This window comes from Fundulus heteroclitus, unplaced genomic scaffold (assembly GCF_011125445.2).
Source record: "Fundulus heteroclitus isolate FHET01 unplaced genomic scaffold, MU-UCD_Fhet_4.1 scaffold_44, whole genome shotgun sequence".
Taxonomy (NCBI): Eukaryota; Metazoa; Chordata; class Actinopteri; order Cyprinodontiformes; family Fundulidae; genus Fundulus; species Fundulus heteroclitus.
Window position 1 is genome coordinate 1,654,692 of NW_023396857.1, and position 23,330 is coordinate 1,678,021.

The following is a 23,330-nucleotide window of genomic DNA, read 5'->3' on the forward strand; positions in this document are numbered from 1 at the left end:
TGTGAAGGTGGAGAGGTGGACGGATGTTTTGGTTTTACTCACGGTGTCTGTAGCGTGCCAGCAATAGCGGGTCTCTTTATAACTCGTTTATCATCATTTATTACAGACCCCAAATAAGTGACTTCACTTTTGGAAACAAGCCCAAAAAAAACCCTGCAACCCGTGACTTTAGAAAGAAGGAAGCCCAAAGTCGTTTATAATAAGCGGACTTAGTAACAGTTGCTGTAAATCTGTTCGTCTCACCGTGAGAACGAGAACAGAGCCACAAACCGCCTACATGTCTCATAAACACTTAGATTACCTTCACAGGGACTTAGCAGAGGATGTATTAAGGTAGAAATGTCACTTAGTGGGACTTTATGGGTGAGCAAGAGACAAAATGACCGGTTTGTGTTTACAAGGTAGTAACTTACTCTGAAATATAGAGTTGAACAGATTAGTCTCACTATTTGGCAAGAAACCGGCTAGTTTTCTCTTGCCTGTCCTTAATTAATGCATAATAAACTGTTATAAATGAGTTATGTGTTCACTTAGATACTTGCCAGATGATGCTGCACATGTTTACTTTTTCAGAACCTCAGATTGATATGCAACAGGGTGTATAATTGCACAATAAAGAAAATGCATTTCCTTCAAAGATCCTCTATAAAAACTGAGTTATGTACCTCCTGACACTTCGTGTTATGATGGTGTGTTGATTAATGTTCTTCATGACTTGTGGACAGACTGTTCTGTGTTTCATATAAAGTTCACTAAAAGTTTTGAAGGAAAAAAAATGCTTCCATTGAAACAGCTTTTTAAAAAAGGGTTGAAAAACTACCAAATAAAATGTCTACACGCCCAGAACAAGGAATTTTATGCAGACTTCTCGCTAGAAATGTCATCAAAATGCATCTTTGTGCAGATACTTTCTATAAATGTTGAGTTCATCCACACAGAACGAGGAACGGCAGCCATGTTCTTGATAGTCATGTGACCTAGTTTCAAGCCAACCTAAATAAACAAGCCAAACAACGTAGGATTGAAATGTATCACGGAGACATTACTACGTTTCCCCCTGTGGACCAACGAGGATATTACACGTTTTCAGTGAGACTGGGTTGTTCTAAGCTATCTGTACTTGGCTGAGCCTTCATGGTTAGACTTGTCCTGGAGAGAAGACTGGGGAGACATGCTACTTACCTGGCAACCCACATTGACCAGGCTCCCCTGGTGGTCCCTGTGGTCCTGGAGGGCCATAATCAACATTGCAGACTCTACAAATCTCCCCTTTTAGGCCTGAAGAAACAGAAAAATGACAAACATTTTAAACTTGAAACTAAAATGAGTGCAGGTTTTTGCCAGACGTGAAGTTCTGGGCCGGGTAAGACTAAAAGATCCTTACTCACCCTTCTGCCCACCCTCCCCTCTCAGTCCAGTAGAACCAGTCGGGCCCTTTGAGCCTTTATCTCCTGGAGGACCAGCTCCTCTCAACACATAATCTGAGGGCAAAGTGACACCAGGTTTAAGCTGCTGGGAGTTTTCTAAATAGAGCTGAGCCGTTACAGAGGTGTGCATCACTATCTGTTTTATCTGCTGTTAGGGTGATACATCTCTGATCAGACCAGCAGAAATATAGCCTTAAAGAACAAAGAGGAACATCAGTCTACTTGGTATTCCTGGATCTCCCTGCTCTCCTTCAGCTCCAGGAGCTCCGGGCAGTCCGTCATATCCTGGAGGTCCTTGAAAGACAGGCCCTGGTACTCCTGGTTCTCCTCGGGGACCAGATGAGCCCGGTGGTCCCCGGGAGCCTGGTGGTCCATTGGTGGCCACACCTGGAAGGAGACAATACATGCAGGCACAGGGATGTCAGGACACATAAAGGAGGGAGTGAGTTACGTTAATATGAGGGAAGTCAAATTTCTACATTTAGTCCACGTCAAAACCAGATTCAAGTCTTTAAATTGGTTCCATATAAAACTTTGGCCAGTTTATAAAATGTCAGTTCTGAATCTTGAATCGGTTCAATCAACACAAAACCAGACGTTGGCAGAACAGGAACACTGAATAATTGTTTACCTGATTCGCCCTTCAGTCCAGGAAAACCAATCAGTCCTGCAACAGATCACAGAAGTTTTCTGACGTCATCTATTCTGTGGCACATCAGTTCATATCATCCATTAGATAATAAAACACGGCACAGCAAACTGATGCAGTTCTATTTCATCCCTCCTGACCACCAGAGGGCAGCGCTGAGAGCACTGAATGTTAAATGTAAAAATACAAACAGAGTCACACCTGTGACCAACCAACACCTTAATTAGACGTTATTGTCCCGCCTTAGACAACATGTGCTAAAAAAGATTAGATAAAACTGCTACTATGAAAAGACAATAAACATCAAATACACATATTGAACTTTACACCAAAAGTAAATGCAGAAACAAAAACACGTATTGCTCAATACAAATCTCCAAACATAAATATACCGGAGCACACAGATTCCAATAACAACCAACAGAGCAAACCAAGTGATCAAAATCGCCTCCATACATCCACGTACCATATGCATACCTTATTTATTAATCTGACGGAGGTAGGGATGAATAAATATTTATATCTATTAAGTTTTTCTTCCAGAAGGTAGAAAAATCAGATTGTGAATATGGAATATTCACAATACCATTTTAAGTTTAGCCTTCATCTCGTCTCACTAAACAGCACAAAAATGTCTAGAAATAAGCTAAACCGTGCCTCTGTAATCTCAGCAGCTAAAGCTAAAATCTCTGCTAATGCTAACACAGTAGCTACCATAATTCCTGCGGTTTATAAGATAAGATAAGATAAGATAAGATAGTCTTTATTGATCTCACAATGGAGAAATTCACTCGTCACATCGGCTCATACAAGAAGGTGCAGAGTAGGGAAGGTGCATTCAGTTATATACAGTGAATCTTCATATATACAATGGATCAAAAAGAATACCAAAAAATACAAAAAAGGAAATAGGAATGGGCATATGATGTCTCATTTACATTCTTAGTGGTCTATATATATATATATATATATATATATAATATATATATATATATATATATATATATATATATATATATATAAACATATCTATATACTCAAATATATACATATATCTATGCGCCTACTTACATACGCACCTACGCGTATGTATGTGCATATACATTGTATACATTTGTACATACATACATACATGTGGGCTTATGACGGCGCTCGCTCTGTTTGTGGCATGCTGCCAGCGCTCAAACACACATTAATATTTATTGTTACTAAAATCTACATGCAGGACTTAGAGGGGTTGCTAAATAGAGCTAATTTCTTATTTGTTGTTATCAGAGTCGCTATATCTGGATGTGACGTCTCCACGCCTGCCACTGGCTAAATTGTGAGCGTATATCCGATTTAAGCCGCCATCATGGTAGTCTGTTACTTCCTGGGATGAAGAGTGGAAGGTTTGTTAATAACCTGAATCTGTCTGTAGGAATCTGACTTTATTTTAGTTTATTGTAAAGTGCCTTGAGAGAATGTGTTGTGAATTAATGGTTTATAAATAAACTGAATTCAGATAACTGAATTACAGATATAACTAACATTTATTCCCCTCCCACCCACCTAAAAACACAAAAACAAAAAGTAAAACAGATTTTCTATAAATCTAATAGTTAAATACCTGGAATCCCTGGGAATCCTGGGGGTCCAAAGGGTCCGGGGACACCCCGCTGTCCTTTTATATTTATGTGGTTATAGAAAACCTAATAAAACAAAATTAGATGTTTTTGGTCCAACAACAAACTAGCTGTTCAGTACAGCAGCAGCACTTCAGTCAGACAAAGGCTGCATCTTTATCCGTTAGTCCCAAAGACCAACAATCCTGTGTGTTAGTGTTCTCTTCTGTTAAACATAATGAAATGCTAAAATCTAAATATATTTTATCTCGTATTTGGCACACAGCTAAAGACTCACTTCTCCTGGGAGACCTGGAGGACCTCGATCGCCTTTTTCCCCCTAGAGAATAAAAGCAGCAGAAACACATGATTACAGCACGTTTCCAGCTCTTCCACGGCCTTCATGGTTCTGGTACCTAGAACTCACCGGCCAGCCATCAATGCCAGGAGGACCGACGGCGCCAGAATCTCCCGGTTCTCCCTGCACAGAAACAAATACGTCCTGACATTTTCTGCGCTTCAAATGTTTAAAAAGCTCTTTGGAACTGTTTCAGTTTAGAGATCTCCTACAGGAATGTTACACTTTTTTCTTTTTAAGAGGTTCTCCATCATTTCTGTTTTAATATAAGAACCAAACCTAGATGGACAGCTGTGGTTTATCTCAAATGTTGTTGAGTTTTTGTTAATTTTTACATAAAGTCAGTCAGAAAAGGCGACTCTGGCGTTTACCTGCTGTCCGCTCTCTCCTGATAATCCCTGCTTCCCCAGTTTACCCTGCAGCACAAACACAAACGGTCACATTTGCTGCTGGTGGTTAAAAGCGCTGAACTCGTCTGTTATTTCATGTTTTTAGTTCTCACCTCAGAGCCGGGTTCACCTCGATCGCCCTTTCCTCCTTTAATCCCGAGGTTCCCTGGTACACCCTGCAGGAAGTCAGCAGGTGAGTAAAAGGAATCAACGTCTGAATGTCAGGCTGGTTTTCTGATGGACGGTTTGACTCACAGGAAGTCCTCGGACACCTTTCTGTCCAATTTCACCCGGTTCTCCCTTAAAGACAAAAAAAACAGAACTTAGAAAACAACTGAGACATAAAAAGCACCGACATGTAAAAGGTGGAGTCAGGCGTACCTTCAGCTGTTTGGGTCCCTCAGCGTACAGCTTGATTCCTTGCTTTCCAGGGATTCCTGGAGGTCCTCGTTTACCCTGAAAACCCAACAGGTGGATCATTTAGGTGGAGGAAACAAAGATGGAGGACAACACGGTGGTCTCCAGGTGGACCCGCTGGTTCACCTTTAGTCCTTGTGGACCGGGGCTCGTTGGACTGGACCCTTCTTGACCCTGCAATGAAAACCAGGCGGTTTCAGGCTGATCATAGAGAAGATCCGTCTTTCAACAGCATCAGGTACGTTATCTACAAAATTCCCTTTATCTGCAATAAAGAACCCAGAAAATCTGGAAGCCAATTCCAATTTAATTACTCAGCATCATTCTTGAAAAACAACCGTTAATTAACAGTGTGGGCGTTTCTGCTGCAACAACCTGCTTGGTAAATTTCAGTCTGAGTTCATCACAGAACAGAAACGGGCAAATCTACCAGTAATAAACTAAATAAAAGTAAAAAAACAGCATCAGTAACAAACATATTTATATTTGTCCTGTTGGGTCTCAGTGCCGCAAACAAGATTACTAAATCTAATCAACATCAACTCATTCTAAACTGTAAGCACACAAACCTTTTCTCCTTCAATTCCTGGCAGTCCTGGTCTTCCCTGGAAAAAATAAAAATTAAAAATAAATATCTGATCACTATAAATTATCTACAATTAATAGTTCAGAAACAAAATAAATAAAGCGTACGGGACGTCCAAAGGGTCCCGGTGGTCCTGGTGAGCCCATTTCTCCTCTATCGCCACCATCGCCCTGAAACAAAAAGAAATCACCACCCAACCAGAGTATTATAATAATAATAATAATAATAATAATAATAATAATAATAATAATAATAATAATAATAATAATAATATAACAACAAGAACAATAATAATAATAATATAATGATAATAATAAAAATAATAAAAATAACAATATAATACTACTACTACTACTAATAATAAAAAAACAACAACAATACTATTAATAACAATAACGATAATGATAATAATAATAATAATAAAAAAAAAAATAATAACAATATACTACTACTACTACTAATAATAATAATAATAATGATATTAATAACAACAATAACGATGATAATAATAATAATAATAATAATAATAATAATAATATAATGATAATAATAAAAATAATAAAAATAACAATATAATACTACTACTTATAATAATATAACAACAACAGTAATAAAAATAACAATAATAATAAAAATAACAATAATAATAATAATAATAATAATAATATAACAACAACAACAACAATAATAATAACAATAATAATAATAATAATAATAATAATAATAATAATAATAATAATAATAATAATAATAATAATAATAATAATAATGGCTTTACTTTTCTGCCCTTTGGTCCTTGTGGTCCTCTCGCTCCCTTTATGACCGGCTGAGGGGTTGGGACTATCGTGTCTCCCTGAAATCGAACAGAGAGTCTGAAGCCGTGATTACCCAGCACACTGGTACAGATCAGACTTTACATCTTCAGGTTGTGACTGAGACTAACCTTCATCCCTCGTGGCCCCTGGGGTCCCTGAAACAAAATGCTCATTTTTAGCTTTATTCCCTTTTCTTTGAGTCTGACTCCAACTAAAAGGGACTCACCTGTGGTCCAGGAGGTCCTGCCCTCCCTGGATATCCTGGCCCGCCAGCCCTTCCCTGGTAGACAATAGCAGGAACATTTGATTGTTTTAGAGGACATATGCATGGGAACAGGAAGAAAACAGGATTGTTTGTCATTAAAAACTCTCAGGTGTATTTCACCAGCCTTGATTATGGTAAAAATGTGGTCTGAAAACACAAACATGACAGTAAAATAGAATGTGGTTCGGTTCTAAAGTGTAATAATTTCTATAGTGTGTGCGTCAGAAAAGCCACTTCATCAGGAAACCGTACCAGGTGTCCTTTCTCTATGCTGATGATATACTTACATGGCTTTATCTTTATAATATAATCAACTCCGCCCTTTCAGAAGCATCAACAGAACTTTGTGACAACTTTCTCCATTTCTTCTTGGACATATTGTTAATACTAGGACTTGTATTTCTCTTCCTTCCTGGTCCCCTGTCCTGCTGTATTTAATCATTTGGAGCCTATTTCCTAGATAAACTGGTTATCAGGATCAAATAATCAGGTTCCCCGCTTGATGTTGTTCCTCCACGCTTTCTTTAGGACGTATTTCCTGCTGTCTGTCGGGTCTTTAACAGCAGTTTGATGTCTAGTGTGGTACCTAACAATTTTAGACATTGCTGTGGCGCAACTATTGTTAAAAAAATCTGCCGTTGATCCATTTTCTTTGTCAAACTTTAGACCGATCTCCAAGCTACCTTTTATTTAAAGAAAAAATTTAAAAAATTGTTAATATCCAGTTCAAGGCCTTTGTGGATGAATTGGAAATTTTGGTCTTCCATTCTGGATTCAAAACCTACGGCAGCACTAAATCTGCTCTTTTAAGGGTTTTAATGATATATTTTTAGCACTGGATTCTGGAAACTTTTGTTTTATTTGTTCTTTTGGATTTTATAGCTGCTTTCAACACAATGAACTGAGACATTCTGAGCTCCAGATCAGAGCAGAGGATGGGCATCACTGGTTCAGCTCTGCAGTGGTTTAGGTCCTACATTTCTGTTTTAGTGTGATGATAGATGGTTTATCTTTTGCCATTAGGTTCTATTTTTCAGAAAGCATGGTGTGCAGGTTCATTTATATGCGGATGACTGTCAGGTCTACTTCCCTGTGGAACATAATGGTCTCTGTTGGACTGTCTCGACGGCATCAGGGGATGGATGGCACTTAATTTCCTCCATTTTAAGAAAAAAGACTCAGGTTGTTATTTTTAAACATGGTGGTTCTGGTAATATCCACAGATTTGATTGTACTTCTTTGGCCCCATACGAAAAGTCCACTATCACAAATTTAGGGGTGAAAATGCTGAGGCGCATGTCATAATCAAACCTTTCCTTTCTGGGCCTCACTAAGAGACAGAGATCCACGCTTTAATTAATTCATGTCTGCATTACTGCAACTCAGACCTCCCTCTGACGATTAAAGCTGGTGCAAAATTCTGCTGCACCATTTTTTACTGGTACAGGTAGACCAGAGCACATGATTCTGATTTTGGCGTCCCTTCATTGGCTTCCTATTCAGTTTCGAAACCATTTTAAAATTCATCGGTTTGTTTTTTTAAGTCTTTGAATGGTCTTAGCCCTTCTTATTTACCTGAACTGTTGCACCTTTAAAACTCGTTTAAAAACACATTATTTCTCATTGGCTTTCAACCCAGAGTGAGGTAATATCTGTGTCTTAATATTAAACTATTCTCCTTGTATTTGTTGTTTTTGATTTCTTTTGCAAATTTGTTTTACTGTTTTTATGTTTGTACAGCTGCTATGTTGTATTTTAAGTTCTTTAGAAATAAAAAAGGTATATCTTTGTGTCAAAGCGTCTACGTTCCGACCTTCACCTTCGGTCACGTAGATGAAGGTCGCTCCATCTCTCAGCCTGATGGAGCGAGGAGCTTTGTGGTGTCTGGCAGAGAGCTGATGATGAAGAAGGTTTCATTTTGAGGCCAAGCTTTTATTTTCTTTATGAAGGAACTAAATCTGTGGGATTGCTTGAAGAAGACTTTGGACAAGAGATATAAGATATCTGGGGAACTTATGGAAGCAGACTGAAAAGCACGAAAAGCCTTGAAAGCACGACTGACGACTGAAGCTGAAGGAAAAAGTTCATCGTCGTGGTATTAGTGCAAAGGTGTGCACACTTTTATTTTTAGGCTTCTCATGGGGATTTTATGTAATAAATGTGGAGTTGTGTTTTCATGTAAAGTTGTCTGTATCTGGAATCAGTATTTGTGGGGATTTGGTGTAAATTAGCTGCATTGAGTCGAAATGAGCAGCAATGAGAAATAATTTCCCCAAACAATTATTGTTACTTTTGTCCCGTTGCATCCTGGGAGTCCCGGTCTGCCGATTGCTCCTTCATTTCCAGGGATGCCCTGAAAAACAAACGTGAATTCTCATCCACAGATCATAAAACAGACCAGCTGCTTCTCTTCTGAAGTTTTTAATGTTAAAACATTTAAGACGAGCATCTGTGCTGATGAGTGGGAGTGGTGGCCTGGTGGAAAGGGGAGCTGGAAATTTGCATCTTGGAGAGGTTCCAAAGGTTGCCGGTTTGAAACTCAGTCATTCTGGGTCCATGAATTCAACACTTTAGATTTTTACAAGACAAGTTTAGTGTTTGAACGTTTTTTTTAGCACTTACTGGGATTCCTGGAGACCCCGGAAAGCCTGGTCTGCCTGGGAGACCCTGGAAACAAAGCACTGAAGCGTTAACAGGATCAGAAACATAGAAATTAGTTTCAGTTAGACCTAACTAAGAGTTTAATCAGGATGTGAACCTCCTGATTCATCATCAGTATCACCATCACACACATGATCACCACAATTATCAGCTCAATAAGATCATATTCGTCATCATTATTGTCAAACATTCCCACTTATATCAAACGCTCACCAGCCACTTTATTAGGTACAGCTAGATGGTACCGGGTTGGACCCCCACACCGCCTTAATCCTCCGTAACATAGATTCAACAAGGTTCTAGAAACGTTCCTCAGAGAGTTTGGTCCAGATTAACATGATAGCGTCACGCAGACGCTGCAGACGCTCTGTAGGACAGATCTGTGGATCAGTGAACTCATTGTTCAAGAACCCAGTCTGAGGTGATTCCTGCTTCATGACATGATGTGTTCCCCCCATCAGAAGATGTCAGCAATAATACTCAGGTAGGCTGTGTTCAGTTGGTACCAACGGGCCCAAAGTGTGCCAGGAAAATCCCCCCCCCCCCACCAGGCAGGATGGATCCTTGCTTTCATGTTGACGTCAGATTCTGACCCTACCATCCGTATCTTGCAGCAGAAATGGAGACTCATCAGACCAGAGAACGTTTTTCAATCTTCTACTGTCCAGTTCTGGTGATCCTGGGTGAATTATAGCCTCAGTTTCCTGTTCTTAGCTGACAGCAGTGGCAGCCGGTGTTATCTTCTTCTGCTGAAGCCCATCCACCTCAAGGTTTGATGTGTTGTACCTTCAGAGATGTTCTCCTGCAGACCTTGGTTGTAACGAGTGGTTAATTGAGTTACTGCTGCCTTCCTATCAGCTCTAACCAGTCTGACCGTTCTCCTCTGGCATCAACAAGGCGTTTAGCCGCTCTCTGGATATTCTCTCTGTCTCTGACCGTTCTCTGTAAACCCTGGAGATGGTTGTGGGGGAAAATCCCCGTAGATCAGCAGTTTCTGAGATACTCAGAGATACCAGCCCGCCTGGACCCAACAACCATGCCATCATCATCATCATCATCATCATCATCATCATCATCGTCATCATCATCATCATCATCATCGTCATCATCATCATCATCGTCATCATCCTCATCATCATCATCGTCATCATCATCATCATCATCATCATCATCATCATCATCATCATCGTCATCATCATCGTCATCATCGCCAGTCTTACCTGAGAGCCCTTCGTTCCTGGTAGGCCTGCTTTTCCCCGATCACCCTTCACAAAAGAAAGAGTAGATTAAAATTTATGGTAGGAGCTTCATTCATCCATCCATCATCCATCCATCATTTATCCATCCATCCATCCATCCATCCATCCATTCATCCATCCATCATCCATCCATCATTTATCCATCCATCCATCCATCCATCCATCCCTCTGTCCATCCATCCATCCATCCATCCATCCATCCATCCATCCATCCATCCATCCATCCATCCATCCATCCGTCCATCCCTCCGTCCATCCATCCATCCATCCATCCATCATCCATCCATCTATTCATCGTTTCACATCCATCAAATCAAAGCTTTCATGGTTTACAGACATTAATATGTCGTATTACGTTTGATGCGATGTGAAGGAACACATTTCAATTGTTCTACTTAGCTTTTTTAATTTTATGATTTTATTTTTTTTGTTGTTTTTTTTTTTGCCTTTTTCTGATCATAGGTTAGAACAATTTGACTTTTCTTCTTGGTTTTTATTTGTTATTTTGAATCACATTTTATTTGGAGACTGACTGATTGTCGGATTGCCCATTTGATTTTGATTTTATATACAATGTTGTGTGTGATGCAGTTTTATTACTATTAATGATCACACCTTACGTGAGAGGAGCTGCTAATTCCATTGTACTGTTTTACCTTACAGACGGTCATTGATTTATTCATACATTATATTGGGGCTGCACAGTAGAACAGTAGGAGGCACTCCCACAGCCAAACATCATGACTGTTTGGTAAGTAGTTCTCTCTAAAATTGCTCTTAGTTATAGAAATCTTTCTTATATGAACATGAAGGAGAAATAAATGTGATGAGTTAAAGCCACTTAGACACACGGTTTAGTTAGCAGCCCTGGAGCCACAAATAAAGATAAATTAAGTGTGCACAGTCTCCACTTTTTCACTACATGTGGTCCAAGTACAACCCAGGTAATAATAAAATTAAGAATGTACCTTTTCCCCAAGTGAGCCCTGATGACCTTCCTCTCCAGGAAATCCCATTACTCCTGGTAATCCGGTTTTTCCCGCGTACCCAGGTTCCCCCTGTGCGTGACACAAAAACGGACGTGAAGTTTAGATTCTGTCCACTGAGGGGCAGCAGAGCCCCTAAACCCAGTTAAAGCCAGTCATTTATCACATCTGGTGCATTCTTTCCCTGACACAACACAAGGACGTGTTTCATGTTCAGCCAAGAGGAACCAGACTTTTCTCTCTTTCTTTGGCCATAGAAATCATCAGAATTTACACCTGGGTGGTCCCAGGTGCCCTACCAGCGACCAATCAGGCCGCAGCATCAACAAACCTCTGCACAGGTCCCTGCAGATGAACTCAGACTTTTATTCTGTTGACATTTTACAGGAGAGTTGACAAAAGAAGTGGAACTTTGATAAGATGAAGCTCAGAGGGTAGAAAATGACTGAATGTCCGTCACACATTCATTAATAATCAGGACAAAAAATATAAATATTCAGCCCAATTTCCATGACATTTTTGCCCCAGTTAGACCTGACTGAACCTGGATGTTGTGTTAGGGTAAGATACAGGATGCATTATGAGATTATCGTGAAGACAAGTGGAGTTGGGCCCACAGAGACTCAACAAAGTCGGATTACAATCATGAACTCAACCAGACAGGTCAGGTCACATCAGATCAGATCAAAACGTTAAACCAGCACAGAGTAAAACATTATCTTATACTAAGAGATGTCTGATCTGTGCAGCAAAGCAATCAAGCACAATTTGTTCTCAGAGGTTGGGTTATATCAGCCAGGTTCCTCCCTGTAATGTTCTAGCACATCCCGGCTGTACGTCTACATCACAGCGTCTGTTTTACAGCGTCTAGACGCCAATGGACTGTTGGCGGTTATATTCTACGTTTTATGACCTCACACTAACTGACAGCACTTTTATATTTGGCCTGCAATTCATGTTCCTCTCAATAAATTGCAGTGAATAAATTCATGTATTTCAGTATTAATTCAACTGAAGGAAGGGAAAACTCACACTTTATATAGATTCATTACACCCAGAGCCATAAACTTCAAGCCTTTATCTAAGTTTAGGTTTTAGGATTAAGACTCACTGCTAACAAAGACCAAAAACTATAATTATAACATAATTTCATGATCACTTTACTACATAGACCAATAAGACTAAATTGAAATTTACGTCATTTCCTACACAATCACAACTCCCTCAACATGAAGGATAAGTATGGGGAATTATTTCTACAGTTTCAAAATCTTACTTTCACCATTTCATTCCTAAATGTCACAGTTCCAAACTAAATATTTAATTAGCAAACTAAAAAAATTTAGTTAGCAAGCTAATACTATGATTCAATTTAAATATTTATTTCTAAACTTCACATTTTATTTCCAAACAAAATATTTAATTTTCAAACTAAATATTTAGCTAGCAAGCTAAATATTTAGCTTCAAATTAAATATTTGTTTCCAAACTTAACATTTAATTTAAATATTAAGTTTGGAGCTAAATATTTAGCTTTCTAACTAAATATTTAGCAATTTCACATGCTGAAAAGCAGAAGTGGACTACCAAAATAAAAGCTGGCTATTGCTAACTGGTTTATATAGAGGATGGCTTTTGATTTGGTCCACTTCCACTTATCGGCAAGCGGCTTTGCATATTAGCTAAACATTTTGCTTGCCATCATCATCATCATCATCATCATCAGGTTTAATATTTAGTTAGCAAACTAAATACTTAATTTAAAGCTAAATATTTAGCTTCCAATTAAATATATAGTTTGGAACTGTGTCATTTTTCTCTTATATAACACCAAGAATAGTGCAGCTTATTAACTGCGTAACTGTAGCAGGACAGAACCGTGTGTGTGACTGAGACCCAAGTGGAGCCCAAAGTTTACAGGAAGCGGAGGTAAAGACGGCCGAGATGCGTCTGGCTGGGATGATGGCGAACAAGAGTTAGAAACCGAGATGAGAAGAAGGAGGAAAATTAGGTTTTACGACAGAAAACATCACTGCACGGTTTTCTACAGTGGCGATGGCCAAATGTCTGCTTCACCAGACCTGAGGTAACATGAATGCTTCAGGGTATGGGGACGTCTTTCCCTGACAGGAAAATGTAAATCAGAAAGTCTGTGAGGAGATCTGCTCACCTTTTGGCCTTTGACTCCATCACAGTGGCAGAGGGACTTCCCGGTGCAGTGGCAGGCCTGCAGGCAAGAACAACAACAGACACAATGCGTTACAACAAAGACACAATGCGTTAAACGGGATTTAAGGCCAACCATCACAAGTCCAGGATTCAGGTTCAGGTTCAGGATTTTACATTTTTGCATTAACAGCTCAGCAGCTGGAAACATCGTTTCACCCATAATCCTCTATGAGCTGGGCTAAAAAGGCTTTACATATAAAGCCTTACAGTTAAAACCAACATTAAATGACCTAAAGCAGCACTTTTAAACTGACTCAACGACACAGAATTAAAACATGAAACTGTTTCTGCTGTTAGGGCTTTAGTAGCAGCAGTCCGGTCCCAAAACCAGAACCTGAACCAGAACCAAGGTCGAGTTCCATACCTGCCGCCACCCCCATTATTGTTCTCTGTAAGTTTGTTGCACTGAGCCTCAGGATTTCCCTGAAGAGACATATTTCAGTCATCAGCGTTTGGTTCATAATGCGATCAACACTCTTGCTGCCCAGAAGTCTCACTAGATACATCCACATAATTTCCAGATCGGATTGAAATGTATTCAGATTAAAAAAAAGAATTGTATTGTACCGTCTATATGGCCACATTATCAATTATTCTGATCATAATACACGTGTATATGCACCTGGCTTTATTCAGAATTCAACCACTCTGACATGTGCAATTATCAAATTCCCCCACCAAAATAAAACCATAGAAGAAGAGCTTCAGTCTTTGCTGAACAGAAAAATAGTAAACAATGCCGTTTTATACGAGTTTGTTTGTCCTCTGAGCGCCCAGGCTGGACTTGCTCCAGTTTCTAATTACAGTTGACTTTACTAAATAAATATTAATTTTGAGCTCTTTTACTGTCGCAAACAGAAAGGTTGTATCACATGCACAGTCGGGCCAGTTTGCCGAATTTGGAGTAACTTGATCCTGACAAGAATGTAGAAGCACGTTGATCGGATTATCAATCGGCATAAACCAGTCCTCTAATTCGGATTACTATTTAATTATGATTGGTCTTAATTCAATCACAATATCACGATTGGCTTGTTTACATGATGCATTTTTATTCCGATTGGCCCTTTATTATGATTACATGTAAAGGTAGCCATTTATAAAATATTGCATAGAATCCACAGTAAAAGCGTATGTACGCCAAAACAAATTCAGATTTATAAATCCATGCGCATGCGCATAGATCACAGCTTATGTACGTGGTTCCTCCTCAGGTTCTGCCAAGATTCAACCATAAATGGTCGACGCAAAATGGGTCAGCTGATGATTTTCTTCATAGTGTAATAACAACCACAGAGAAAAAGCAAAGAAACTGAGAAAACATCCAGAGAAAATAGTTTATTAAATGTAAAATCAGAGGTAAATGCACACATGTTGTCTGCAAAGAACTTGTCAAAAAAGTGATGTTTTAAGTCGCAGGAAAGCCTCATGAAGCTGCTCTTGTTAAAAAGGAAACTTGATTGTTTGATTGCTGCTTTAGATATCGGATGGAGGAAAGCCTCATGGTTAGAAAGAAAAGCATTTTAGGAAGCCAACGGGACGCCGATGCGACGCTGCATGTGCAGCCGACCGCGATTAAAGCACCTGCTCTGCTCTCTGGAGTTTGGAGAGCTGGTTTGGACCTGGCTGGTTCTAGCCACTGTTCCCTGTAGGTCATAGCAGAACGCGATGCTCCGAGTCTAACGCGGCATTTTGGCCAAACACCACTTTGCCATCTGTAGCTGCGTTTTCATTACAAATGTGTGTAAAACATCGTTGATGTTCTGCTAATTTAGAGGAAACACATTTTCACAATTGCGGTGTTTCCATTAAATAAGAAATGCAATTAAAATCATACATTTATACACGCAAATTTTATGTTTTCCACCGCCGCCCCTCTTGCCGCGCTCTCTCTTCTCCGCCAGGTATTTCTGTTTCAGAGTTTTCCATTTTGAACATAATATTTGCCACGGCTTGTGGAACTCCCCTTTATTCAGGTTGTTGGTAAATGCTTGAATTTCTTTGCTGTTTTGACTCTACTATGTTGGTAAACCCCCCGTCACGAACTAAATGTAAAACCCGCCGTCTCCTGGTGAATCCACGCATGCTGCGCCATCATCCTGCTACTACTTCCTGTCGTCTTCTTTGTCTGTTTCACCAGTAATAACGTCCGGCTGTTGATCATGTGACTCATGTGATGCTAACAAAACTGCTTCCACTGCAGTTTTGCCAAATATACCAATTTCAATATGGCTGACAAACACCTCATCCTAGCACAAAAACCTTTTTATAAAAAAATAGGAGTATTTTTCAAAATTGCAGTGTTTCCACTAAACAAAGAAATTTTCATAATTACAATTTACGCCATTTTTTGGTCAGTGGAAACGCGATTATTGTCTCTTGGTCAGAGATGCTGTGAGGACCCCCTCGTTCCCCCTCATGTTTCTTTTTATAGATCCTGACTTCTGAGTGGAAAGTGACGCACGTTTCAGGTCCGTTTTGTGGGTTAGTTATAAAGGATCCAGATGTCCATGAATGTTTCACCAAGATGATGGGAAACCCCATATTTCACTCATCCTAACAACACCACATCATGTTTGTCAGCTGATGCTTTAATGTCTTTATTGGGTCTCAGTTTCCAGCAGCTGTAATACTGCTAACAGCAGCAAATTGCTCTTTGACATGTCTGGTTTACACCTTAGCGTGCTTTCTCATGGTGGCAGCTCTGCAGAGGTAGCGCTCTGGGGGCCAAACCCAAACACCTTGTGTATCCTGCAGGTGAACCTGTCTTCTTCCTGCGATAGCCATGGAGACAGACTGCTTATCTTCTGGTCGCCTGCAGCGTTGCCCCAACATGTCCCGCAACTTCCATGAAAACTATTGACTGCGCATTTTTCCCCTCAGCCTTCAGTCATCTCTGTGACTTGGAAGAGAATTTGTGATTTTTTAAAAGATGCTAATTTAGACGGAATTTAAACAAAGTTTTAAATAACATAATGAAAATGCTAGCATTTAGGAAAGTGAAACTTTAAATCATGCCTTTCTCTCTTATTCAAACTTTAACAAATTTATTGATATTTGAAAGGATTTTACAATGTCTTTTTATTTTTTAATCACAGGAGCACAATTCACAGAGGTGGTTTGCTGCAGGAGCGTGGGGGCCGTTGGGTTCGCTGCGTTTTGCCCGTTTTCGGACCGGTCTCTGGTCTCTTACCCCGTTTCAGGGTCTGAAGCTGTGGTTGTGGAGAGAAGGTGTCTGGTTTGAAGAGTTCAGGGTCTTATCTTTGTGGGGCTTTTTGAAGATGATGTGGTTCTGGTAGTTTATTCTGCATGACCTCCAGAGTGAATTGGATTGCTGAGATGCGACTCAGCCCCATTCATACCTCACATAAAAGTCGGATACGGATACGTGTGGAGTGTTTCATACGTTCTAACCGTCGATTTCGTCAGTACTTTGACACGAAAATTGGGAGCTTACGATTACGGACGAAATGGATCAATACGGAGCAATACTACCGGAAACGGTGGGGGCGCTATTGAGTTTGTAGTACAAAATGTCAACAAAATCACGAAGAAGGTTATAATTCTGGGCTTTAAACAATGGTGAGATTCGAGGAATGACTTGCGGAGCTTGTCCGCAACTACCCACACATATGATGTGTCGTGTCCGGGGCACAGGGACAAACAAAAAGTTTACTTATGGAGCAAATACAACAAAATCACGTCTTGGACCGTCGCCATGTTTGATCAGTGACGAATCATTGGCGCTCAGCACTGCCACCTAGAGGAAATATTGGTTATTGCGCACCTCAACGGACGGAGGTATGAAGGAGTCAACGGATAGAACGTACGGACAGAAATACGGACGTGTAGGCCAAATGTAGGGTATGAATGGGCCTTAAGGCTACGGTCCTCAGTCAGGACAAGGTGAAATACTCCCTCCAGGATCAAGGACTCTCCATCCGATGCAGAGGACTTCCAGTATTCTGGGGTCTTGTTCCTAAGTGAAGACGGGACAGGAGGACCAGAGCTTCACCTGCAGTGATGAAGACATTCCTCCATTCAGTGATGGTGAAGAGGGAGCCGAGCTAAAAGATGAAGCTCTGGATTCAGTGCTTCATCGTCGCCTGCCTCATCAGGTGCAACGTGAGGTGGAGTCCTGCAGACACCTGGCCGTCAGCTGTGGTTGCTCTAAGTACTTACCCTGTGTCTGCTGCCTCCAAGGCCTGCCTACATGGAGCCTACCTTGAGTTTCCCTCAGAGGATCTCTAAGCTGAAACCCAAACAGTAACAACCAGGACAGTCACTTCTCTGCCGGTTCTTATCACTCACCTGCTGGCAGGTTTGAGAAAGGGTGAAGGAAGCCATTTACGTAAAGCGAGAAAAAACAACTTTTAACAGAGGAGGAGGGCTCAGCTTTCAACTTTCAGAAACTTACAACACAGTGATTGATTCCTGCCAAGTTTCACCACCACTCACACCTCCATGCACGTGAGCACAACATTTCTGCTGGGAGCCTAACGACTCTCCATTGTTGGAGCGACCAGTTCCAGGTGAATGTAAGTTCAATCCTGCAGGTCCTTAAAGCTGGAGCTCCTCACCACTGCAGACATTTTAAACTGAGAAAGCTTCCTGGATGGAAGAGAAACGTCTTCAGCTTCAGAATAGAAGTCCAGCTGTTTTATTTTTAACCTTTTTTTGATTATTCACCATATCCAAACTTTTGGAGATGTACCTGTATATCATCTAAAAACAGCTACTGGTTGCCGGAGCACAAACATAACTTTGATATCAACATTATCTCTCATCCAGGTTTTTTTTTATTACAGCAGCACTCCTACTGTACATCAACATTTACCATAATTGTTTATTTCCATCTCATCTCGGAAACATGTTTTATTCTTTAAACGCCAACTCTTTAATTCAATCCACAAAATGTTTTTTTACACCCACTAACGTGATAAAAACAGAGGAAAACTGACTTAAAATGAGGCCGTTCTGTCAAACAGGACCACATGTTTAAATCAGATGGTAAATAAAATAAAGGGCTGCATCTGTCCCAATACAAACATTTACTGAGGTCATAAAACAGGATTGTAGTTTAATCTCTGTAAACTATCAGATGTGATGCTGCATACTGTGAAAAAACTGAGCGGCTCCGCTAACGAGCTACAGAGTACTGATGGTTTTCAGGGTTTTGAAGATGTGGCACAGAATAAAAATATTTATTGTTCACTTAATGATCAAGCAAACTGGCCAGAGAACCACTGCAGAGGCTGAAATCAGCATGAAACACACTGATCTGTAGGTACGTGTCTTCAGGGACTTGCAGCAGAGCAAGAACACTTTTTGCTCAGTTTATAAGTAAAGTGAGGACCAGAAGAAGGTCCTGGCTTTATTTCTGGGCTAAGGGTTATGTTTAGGACTAAAGGTGTCAGTTAGGTTTAGGCTGGGCCGTAGAACGGTTTGAACATGAATGGCAGTCCACACTTTGTTCTTAAACAAGCGTGTGTGTGTGTGTGTGTGTGTGTGTGTGTGTGTGGGGGGGGGGGGGGGGGGGGTCTGCCACAGAAAGCAGACGAGCTAAACCAAACAGAAAAGCTGTCTGGGTGAGAGGAGCTGAGAACCAGACGGACTTAAAGTTGGATTTTCTGGCTGCAGCTCAGATGGATTTTTAAACCTTTCTGTGAAGTGGAAGGAAAATGATGCATCGTTTGCAACATTTTCTTACAACAAAAAAATGTAAAACTGAGTCGACAGTTTTTAGCACCAGGTCTGCCTGAAGCAGCGGATCTTCTGAGGTTTCACTTCAGCGGCTTTGAACTTCTACAGAATGACACTTTTTTCTCAGTTCAACCTCAGTCAGATTTGATGGAGAGCGTCAATTTTTTATTCCTGCCACAGATACTTTGACTAGGCCTTTGATCCAAGCCAGCCCACGGTTTATATAACGTGTTGGTTTATATTTCACAGAACAGCCACCAGACATCTGAAGTTTATTTGTGGCTCAGGGTTTTATTTATCAGAATCAGATTTATTGGCCACCATTGGCAACACGAGCAACAACTTTGACTTAGGTTGAATACTCTTCTGATTTGATCCTGTTAATTTACGGTTCACTGCTATGCTTCATGGGGCCGTCCATCAGTTGTCTCACATTTGGCCAATATTGGGTCATGGAGGTAACAGAGTGACCCACAGGTGTTCCCAGAGAAACTGGATCTGAAGGTAGATGTGATGTGGAGGCCCCCCAGACCCTTCTGGGCCAGTCCTAGGCTCTCCTCCAGACATGTGATGATACTTTGGGCTTTAGTTCAGTTAGTCACTTTTTTTTTCTGCTAGTTCAGTATTTTTAGTGGAGTAACTCACCTATTCTCACTACCGACATCTCCATATAGAAAAGTCTGCACACGCTCTGTGGCACATTCCCATTGGTTCCCGCCATGGTTCCATGATCCAGTTCCATCCCGTCTTCTATCTTTTACATTATTGTCTGCAATGCTTTGCTCCAGGACTGATCTGTGGTTGGGGGGGTGGGGCACTGCTCCACAACCATCCAGCCAAAAGCCGGGCCAATGCAGCGGCCAAATAAACGCTGAGCATCAGAAGGGAATTAGTTCCAACCTTTTGCATTCCAGCTCCACACAGAGAAGCATCTGAAAATTTCTTTCGATAACGACTCTTTAGCCAAAGCAGAAGTGCATCAGCGGTCGCCTTATCAGTGCTGAATAAAGCAATCAGTGAAGAAGGAGGAAAAGGAGCCTGTATGCTTCCTCTCATAGTTCCTTCAGCACTGGAACACCACAACGCCCCTTACTGGCGCTAAGGACCCTCTGACTCCATCCTCCATGTTTCTGACTCCATCCTCCATGTTTCTGACTCCATCCTCCATGTCTCTGACTCCATCCTCCGTGTCTCTGACTCCATCCTCCGTGTCTCTGACTCCGTCCTCCGTGTCTCTGACTCCATCCTCCGTGTCTCTGACTCCATCCTCCATGTCTCTGACTCCGTCCTCCGTGTCTCTGACTCCATCCTCCATGTCTCTGACTCCATCCTCCGTGTCTCTGACTCCATCCTCCGTGTCTCTGACTCCATCCTCCGTGTCTCTGACTCCATCCTCCGTGTCTCTGACTCCATCCTCCACGTCTCTGACTCCATCCTCCATGTTTCTGACTCCATCCTCCATGTCTCTGACTCCATCCTCCATGTTTCTGACTCCATCCTCCATGTCTCTGACTCCATCCTCCACGTTTCTGACTCCATCCTCCGTGTCTCTGACTCCATCCTCCATGTCTCTGACTCCATCCTCCACGTTTCTGACTCCATCCTCCGTGTCTCTGACTCCATCCTCCGTGTCTCTGACTCCATCCTCCGTGTCTCTGACTCCATCCTCCGTGTCTCTGACTCCATCCTCCATGTCTCTGACTCCATCCTCCATGTCTCTGACTCCATCCTCCACGTCTCTGACTCCATCCTCCACGTCTCTGACTCCATCCTCCACGTTTCTGACTCCATCCTCCACGTTTCTGACTCCATCCTCCATGTCTCTGACTCCATCCTCCATGTTTCTGAGCAGGAGCTAGGAGCTGTTATTAAGGGTATTCTGATGGAGCCTGGAAGTAAAATCCCCTGGTTAAGTGAACAGGATGAAGGAAAATAAAAACCCTGCCTGGTTTTCCTTCTCCTGAAGCTGGATCCCTCGCCTCTTCAGAAAAACAATTCAGAAGTGCAGAAAAGTCTATAGTGTTGTTTGCAGAGCTGGACTGGGAGTTTGTTTTCAGGGTAGAAGAGTGGCTCCTGCCTCCAAAGGGAGTGAGTCCTGATGACTGAGCTCATTTCCACGGTTAAGTGCTACTCTACAGTCCTCACGCAAATCTCTTTGCCTTCTCTACATCCATCCTAGTGAACACAGCTGGTACTGTCAGCGCCGTCTCACCTGTGGTCCACACTCACCTGCGTGAGCTCCCAGAGCCTTCAAGCATCCAACCAGTTCTCCACATTCTACCGTTAAAGGTCAGGCTAACACCCTGCCTTGTCTCAATAAAGGTCAGGCAGAAGAGTTCTGGTTAGTGTCACATCCAGACTCTACAGCACCAAGATCCTGGTTTCAGCAGCAGCAACAGCTTCGATTGGCTGCGTCTCCTAATTAGGAGCATCAAGTATGGAGTAAATACAGGTTCAATTAAGAATCAAGAGTCTTTAATGTTAATATGTCGCCATAATGGCTTTTTGGTCAGACACACAATCAAAGATGGAAAAACAAAGAATGAGCATTCATAGAGGTGAAAATGGCTAAATTTGGGAGCTTCATTGGGTGATTTTATTGTAGGAATCACGCCTGTTTTAAGAAATATTCTCCATACTATCTAAAAGTTCACCTGCGACAGACTGGCGACCTGTCCAGGTGAACCCCGCCTCTCGCCCATTGACAGCTGGATTTAGGCTCCAGCACCCCTCATGACCCCAGCAAGGATAAGTGTGTTAGAAGATGGATCAAAGAGAGCAGATGCTGTCGCTGTGCAGATTAGGAGCTAAAAGAGACATTTCATCTCATCTTTGAGCAGAAATGATGGAGCTCTGCCTCACATCACCACTCGGTGTTTACTGGAATGGGGCGCGCCGTCCAGGTAGGAACCTCCTGGAGAGGGCAGGTAATGACCGCTCCACATGGACCTGGTCATGGCTGCTGCTTTTCCAGGACAGGGAGGGGACGCTGCTGGATTCAGATGATGGAATATATTCATTGATTTGAAGACAGATGCTTTTCTCTCCTCTCCCTTGTTTCCCTTCCTGCTTCTATCAATCTGTTTGGAGCCTCTTTTTACACATCCTGCAAACTACAAATCATGGATCTGGTCAGCTGGACTCTAAACACAATTGATCACATTTCCTCAAGGAGAAGAGAAGAAGAGCCTCTGTGCCTAATTATTATTATTATAATAATTATTATTATTATTACTATTACTGATGGGACACATGACGGGATGAGGATCGTGTGTCTGTCCAGGATGTTGAAAATCTGTTCAAACTTGGATTTATGTTAACAGGATTTCTGCTTTTTGGAGCTAACGGTTACCTGGAGCATCGAGAAAAACTGATAAAGGAAAGATTATAAATGTGTTATGCATACTTTTTTGCTGGAGATGTAATCAAAAATGCATAGAAACACAGTTGTGCTTAAATGTTTACGTTTCCAAGGCAACGGCAGCCATGTTGTTGTTTTTTTCATGTCATGTGACCTGGTTGCAAGCCAGTAAAAAGACCAAAAAAAACAAAAAACCGAACTGAAACTATTGAGGAGCTGCCTTTGCCCCTGTGGAGTCTGGGTTCTCCATCCATACATCCACCCACTGCTCCATCTGGGCATCGCTCAGGTTCTCCAAACCAGACATAAACTTCTCTGATGGAGGCAAACCAGCCCAGAGAAAGTGGTTCCTCTGTTCTCTGGCTGTTAGATGGTAGGAAGTTCTACATAATGTTCCTTTAAAGCTGCAACAGTTCGTGTGAATGGAAAATACTGAGAAACAACTATTTCAGGAATTACTGTTAGTTTCACAATAATCTTTCATACTACTACTGCTTTTATTATTATTATTATTAATTATTATTATTATTAAAATATGATCAAGGCACATAATTCTTTCTGTTTATCTTGAACAGGCATGTTCATTATTCAGCATTAAGTAAATAAAATGATGTTTTTAGG

The 23,330-nt window shown here is 41.2% G+C and overlaps 1 protein-coding gene across 1 annotated transcript in view; it reads right to left on the minus strand.

Moving 5' to 3' along the window:
* Positions 1–23,330, minus strand: part of col4a3 (collagen, type IV, alpha 3) — a 40,873-nt gene that overhangs the window by 16,830 nt on the left and 713 nt on the right. Inside the window, 22 exon segments of the mRNA XM_036131523.1 lie at positions 1,183–1,278; positions 1,389–1,481; positions 1,650–1,814; positions 2,059–2,094; positions 3,686–3,767; positions 3,979–4,020; positions 4,108–4,161; positions 4,410–4,454; positions 4,541–4,603; positions 4,683–4,727; positions 4,809–4,883; positions 4,971–5,018; positions 5,414–5,449; positions 5,538–5,600; positions 6,209–6,283; positions 6,374–6,400; positions 6,472–6,525; positions 8,801–8,863; positions 9,133–9,177; positions 10,392–10,436; positions 11,399–11,488; positions 13,587–13,643. Coding sequence (XP_035987416.1) covers positions 1,183–1,278; positions 1,389–1,481; positions 1,650–1,814; positions 2,059–2,094; positions 3,686–3,767; positions 3,979–4,020; positions 4,108–4,161; positions 4,410–4,454; positions 4,541–4,603; positions 4,683–4,727; positions 4,809–4,883; positions 4,971–5,018; positions 5,414–5,449; positions 5,538–5,600; positions 6,209–6,283; positions 6,374–6,400; positions 6,472–6,525; positions 8,801–8,863; positions 9,133–9,177; positions 10,392–10,436; positions 11,399–11,488; positions 13,587–13,643 — 1,399 coding nt within the window.